General features: G+C 53.3%; 1 protein-coding gene across 1 annotated transcript in view; it reads right to left on the minus strand.

Annotated features, from left to right (window-relative positions):
* Positions 1-5977, minus strand: part of TLL2 (tolloid like 2) — a 147101-nt gene that overhangs the window by 19446 nt on the left and 121678 nt on the right. Inside the window, exons 13-14 of the mRNA XM_027775252.1 lie at positions 5768-5913; positions 4668-4863 (exon numbers count right to left, since the gene is read on the minus strand). Of these exons, the coding sequence (XP_027631053.1) occupies positions 4668-4863; positions 5768-5913 (342 nt within the window). The remainder of the gene's footprint in view (positions 1-4667; positions 4864-5767; positions 5914-5977) is intronic.

Raw genomic sequence — 5977 nt, forward strand, 5'->3', positions numbered from 1 at the left:
CCCCCACAAGACCCTCTGGTAGCCCACGGGCACTCGGGGAGTGGCTGCGGGGGCCGGGGTGCGGATCCTGAGGTTCGGTTCCGCGTGTAGGAGTGAGGCTCGAATGCTGCCGCCATCTCCCAGCGCAGCCAGAAACGGAAGGTCTGCCTGCTGCCCAGCCAGGAGGCCTGAGAGCAGCTGCCATCTGGCACCAGGAGAGTGCTGCAGGGCCAGCTGGCAGCGGGGCTGGGCAGAGCCTCCTGCCAGCTGGCACCATGGCGAGAGCATCCCTGGCTTGCTCCAGCTCCTCTGCAGGGCCTTGGCAGTGGCTGCCCAGTCCTTCCACAGGGGGAGTCCTGGCACACGCGCTGGCCCCGGGCGTCTGCAGGACAGCCTCCGCGTGTCTCGCTGGACAAGGGCTGAGCCAAGGAGGCGTGCGGAGATGGAAGCACGTACCTCCTGCACTACCGAGACCAGAAAGGTAGCCCCTGGAGCCTGGGACACGCTGTGTGTATACAGTGCACATGGGTGCCAGGACTTCCTAAGAACAGAATATAAAATTCTCATGAATACTGTGTGCACTGGGGACTAGCAGACGGCATAAAGGTTATGTTGCTAGATTCCCACGTAGTCTACCACGGTTCGAGTCCCAGACCCGGCAGCTTGAAACTCATGCCAGGTGCATGTGCATGCATGCCCCAAATCCCAAGAGAATGGAGGAGAAGGCATTGCAGTGTGGCCATCTCCCTCTCTCTCTCTCTCTTTCTCCGGCAAGTGCACATGCCCTATAGCAAAAAAAAAAAAAAAAAAAAAAAATCTCTCTTTCAAAAATTGTGTACAGTGACTATATATTTACATGATATTATTTTGGATGTATTAGGTTAAATTTAAAATATTATTTCACTTTTTTTTTTTTTTGGTAAGACGGCTGCTAGGAAATTTCAGCTGCCCCGAGTAGCTCTCGCTTGGGCCTGGCAACCTCCTTCCACTGGACAGAGCCGCATGAGACTGGCCTTCAGGGGAGCCCGGCAGGTGAGCAGAGCAGGTAGCCGGTGCCCGGCTCACCAGGGAGGAGCCCAAGCCCGTCCACGCACTCGTCCATCTGTCGCTCCTCGCTCAATATCGAGCCACTGTGCGCAGGCATCAGAATAGAGAGGAGCAAAGCAGTCATGTCAGACCTCAGACGGAACGTGGCCTGCCCGAGAGCGAGCTAGGAGGGCTGCAGGCGAATTCACTCCCAGACTTCAGATGCCAAGTTCAGGAGCCTTTTCAGGAGCCTTTTCCCTACCCCCCCATGGCACAGAGGTAGCTGGTACCAGGATCAAGTCACACACACGGCTGAAAAATTCTAACCCCTTCATTTTCCTTCTCTGGGGCCTTCAGATCTCCTTACTGGAAAGAGCGGGGCGGGAGGACCAGCAGATGGCCTAATGGTGATGTCGCTGGACTCCCACATAGCTGACCACAGTTCGAGTCCCAGACCAGGCCTGTGTGCGTGCATGCCTGAAATCCCAAGAGGAGAACGGAGAAGGCTGTGATGTGGCCAACCCCGTGTGCGGTGATTTCTTGCTTTCTGTTTCATTCTGGTGAGCGCATGTGCCCTATAGCAAAAATCTCTCTTAAAAAAAGAGAGAGAGAGAGAGATCTGGGCTCTCGTGGTAGCTCTGCCACGTTAGAGCTCCAGCATCCTCAGTGTTCCGATGGGGACAGCTACAGCACCCACCGAGGGTCGCCCCACAGATGAAGAGAGAACTAACGCAGCCGGGGCCTGTGGTCAGCACTCGCACACCTCCCCCCCTTTCCATAGGACTAAGTTTTTCTGCTAGTGTCGGTTTCTCCTTTCAGATTCAAGGCCAAGGTCAGTATCTATTTCCCTTTCTAAATGTGGTTCTCTACAGTCCTCACTCTGCCTGGCACGTGTGTGACCCCCCCTGGGCTGGGACCAAGACCCTGGTGGAGTGCTGCATCTCTCTCTGTCTCTGTCTCTCTCACTCACAGAATAAATAAAACTAAAGACATGCATCCCTGATTATCCGCAGGACCAGAAGCGAGGAGTACAAAGTGGAGCCCCAATGCCTAACCTGCAGACCTGGGGGTAGAAGTCAGGGGAGGAGCAGGTCTGGAACTAGGATACACAGAACTGCAATGAAAACTTTATAAGCAGGGGCCAGCAGGTGGCGTGGTGGTTAAGGCACTGACACTCCCACATGGCCGATGACAGTTTGAGTCCCAGATCTGATGGTTTGCTTTCTCGCTTTCCCTCTCTCTGTCTCTCTCTGGTCGAATCAAAATAAACGAGTGAATGAATAAAAGAAAAGAAAAGAAAAATACTTTATAAGCAGTTGTGACATAGGCTAGGCAAAAAACGCTCTCAAAGACATCCACGTCCTGGTCCCTGGAACCCATGAATTCATTACCTTGCACAGCTAAAAGGACCCTGCAGATGTGGTTAGATTAAGGGTCTCGGGATGGGTACTCTACTGGCTTTTTGGGGTGGGCCAATGTCATTGCAAGGGTCCACAAGGGGGGAGGAGGGAGGAGAGTCCAGTTCAGAAGAGGAGACTCGGGGGGCCTGGGACACAGCGTGAGAAAGACTCAATAGCCATTCTGTCTTTGAGGATGGAGCTGGGGACACAGGCAGCTTCTGAAAAGGCAAGGGGACAGTTTCCCTGGAGCCCTACAAGGCAGGTACGTGGCCCTCCACCCCCTTCATTTTAGCCCAGTAGGACTCATTCCCGTCTTTGGACCTCCGACCCTCAGACAAGAAACTTGGGTTTGTTTAAAGCCATCAATCTTCTGGTAATTCGTTACAGCAGCAAAATGTCACTCAAACAGCAATGAGAAAGTAGTGCATTTTTTACATAGATACAAATAATCGTCTCAAAGATTCTTTTCCGATCAAGTGCAATGAACGGTTCTAAACATCATCCAGGTGTACTCACTGACAGCATTTCCATTTTCTTCTGACAACAACCTTATAATAACGCAGCAAAAGGTCACTCATACAGCAAGGAGAAACTAGATAGATACAAATAATCGTCTCAAAGATTCTTTTCCGATCAAGTGCAATGAACGGTTCTAAACATCATCCAGGTGTACTCACTGACAGCATTTCCATTTTCTTCTGACAACAACCTTATAATAACCTGGTCACATCATTTCTACAGGGGGAGAGACTGGAGCTCAGAGAAGTGGGACTTGCTCACAGTCCCCAGCCGGCCTTCCTGCTGCAAAGGAAGACGGGCCTCCCTGGGCGGGAGACAGGAGGGGACTGTGAATTTCCAGCATCTTGATGAAGCTGCATGTCCTTCCTCCCTCTGCAAGTCACGGGCTGGCCTGCTTTTGAAATCCACTTGCTGTGGCCTGGCTTTGCAGACTTCTGAAAGAAGCAACTATGTTCTTTCCTCCCAATATTCAGAACTGTGATTCTGATTCTGTTTCGATTTGGATTTTATTTCCCATCCCCAGATGCCTCAAAATAGGGTGAAATAATGATTCCACATCTCGTCTGCCACTGGCCAGCTCAGAAAGCACCCCCATAGCCAGCATGTCATGGTGCATCAGGACTAGGTAGGTAGCGGCCCTATTTCACAGAGAGAAAAACTGAAGCTTCAATAGGGACGAAGGGCTGCCTGCTCGGGGTGACACGGCTTGAAGCGGGTTCTTCTGACCCTCAGTCCATTCCCAAAGAACCTGGGAGGAGAGTCTAAAAGAAAAGCAGAGGGGGAGATTGGGAGAAAAGGGACCAAGAACTCTGGGCAGCCTCACCGCGGGTGCTGGGAGGTGCTGCCACCAAGCAAGGGGCCTCATGGCAGAGGACAGGGTGTCTCCGCTCAAGGCTGCTGCTGCGCTAGTGGGAGCCCGAGCACAGCACACTGGGCATGGTCCGGGCTTCCCTGCTAGGACCTGGTCGGTGGGACTTGGGGGGCTTTGAGAGCAGAGGAGGAAGAGCTCCCCATGCAATGGAGACCTACAAGTCTGGTCTTCAGGGACCCAGACTGCTGGGCCTGCCCCGTGCTGTTCTAGATCCAGTTCCACCCAGACCCTACAGGGCAGCCGTCTGAAGGCCCTGTGAGGGTTTGTTTCCAGGGCGCCACACTCTCGCCGTCCTTCCCGCCCCCCTCACGTGGGGCAGCAGGCCGGATGGGGGCTGCTGGTCCAGGAGCCACAGACCAGCTGTCCCTCTGGCCTCCATCGAGGCACGCAGTGACATGGAGAGTGAACCTCGGAGTCAGACTGAGTTCGGACCCTTCCTGGATCTGCCACGTCCCTGAGGGGTGCTGAGCGGTGCTCCTCGGCCCTGATCGCCCAGGGTCCAAGCTCACCGAGGGCTGGGGGGGGAGCACCGACAGGCCCAGTTGGTGCACCAAGGGCCCGGTGCTCGGCAGGGCTGCTACCGACAGCCTCAATCAGCATCCCTCGGTCTCAACGCTGATTTACTGCGGTGTGGTTTGACCTTGGGAACTCAGTAACTTCTGCCATGTGGACACCAGGGCTGGGGCTGCTCCTGATCAGCTGTGAGCTCTGTGGGGGGCGGGGGTGCACACAGCTCTAAAATGGGCCACTGCCTCGTCCCTGCAGGGAGCCTCGTTTAGTGCTGAGTTGCATATGCGTTTGGGGACTCTTAAGCCTGGGGGAGCAATATTTCTTCCGGGGACTTAATGTGGAAACAAAGCGCTAGTTCATACCCTTGAAGAAATTGGCCGCAAAGCCCGCTTTGTTGATGGAGCCGTCGGACACGAACTTCAGCCACAGCCTGTTGGAGCTGGATTTCACGTCCTCGGGCTTCTCGTAGCCACAGAAGTGGCCGATCAGGGCGTCGTCCCCGGTGGGGCCATCGCGGATTTCCAGGTAGTCGTACGCACAGTTGTCGTGCCTCTCGATCTAGAAGGAGGGACGGAGCAACCTGGTGACGAAGGATGGCTTGGCGCGAAGGTTTGATTTGAGGAGACCCAAATGTCACTCTCAAACGCTAACCAGTCAGAGGAAGTGGCTGCTCCGAGACCTTCCAGTGCAGAAGCCAAGGGTGCATTAAGCTAAGGAGAGGTGAAGATGGGCTGGCTATGGTGGGGGAGGCAGCTGGATTCCACGTGGTCGACTGAGTGGTTCGAGTACCGGACCAGGAGGGCTTGAAAAACGTGAAGGGAGCATTTGTGTGTATGCCCGAAATCCCAAGAGGAAAGAGAAGAGAAAGGACTGCGGTGTGCCCATCGCCTCTGTGTGTGTGTGTGTGCGTGTGTGTGCGCGCGTGTGCGTGCACGCGTGTGGGTGTGGGTGCTTTCTCACTTTCTCTCTTGCTGTTCTCTGGCACACACATACATCCTCTAGCAAACATTTAAAAATAATAATAAAATAAATTTTAAAAATTAATAATTTTATTTAACTGTATTTATTTATTTATTTTAATTTGAGGGAAAGTGAGAAAGCAAGCCACCAGGTCTAGGATTTGAACTGTAGTCGGTCAGGTGGGAATCTAGCACCCTTAACCACCATGCCACCTGCCAGTCCCAATAAAATATCATTTTAAAAAAAGAAAGATCGAGAAAACAAAACAGGGAAGAACAATTGTAGGAAGCTTCTGGAATGTCATCCTGGACTTTGGCTTTGGTAACTCCCTCTAAAGATCTTGGTATGAGATTATCACAGTGAAATCGCCCCACGCTGGGTCTCAAATGGATTCTTAGGGTTCTGTCTTTATCCAAACAGTGGAAACCCATCTTTGTAGTGGAGGATGTCTGGCCAAGGTCGCTGTTTCCTCCATCCGGGAAGGCCACCTGAGCAGACTCACCTCGAAGGCTTGGAAGGTGAGTCCCACATGGAAGCCCTCTGACACCGTGATCCTCCAGACACATTCCTTGGAAGGGGTGTAGTCATCGGGGTAGTTGGGAGATTGAATCTGACCGGCATCTTTGGTAATGTCTCCCCCACAGGTAGCTTTCGAGAAAGAGGGTCAAGGAGAGAGAGTGGCAGGCCGGGGCGATCTTAGGAAGAAAGGGGG

The sequence above is a fragment of the Tupaia chinensis genome, unplaced genomic scaffold, assembly GCF_000334495.1.
Source record: "Tupaia chinensis unplaced genomic scaffold, TupChi_1.0 Scaffold000539_1, whole genome shotgun sequence".
Taxonomy (NCBI): Eukaryota; Metazoa; Chordata; class Mammalia; order Scandentia; family Tupaiidae; genus Tupaia; species Tupaia belangeri.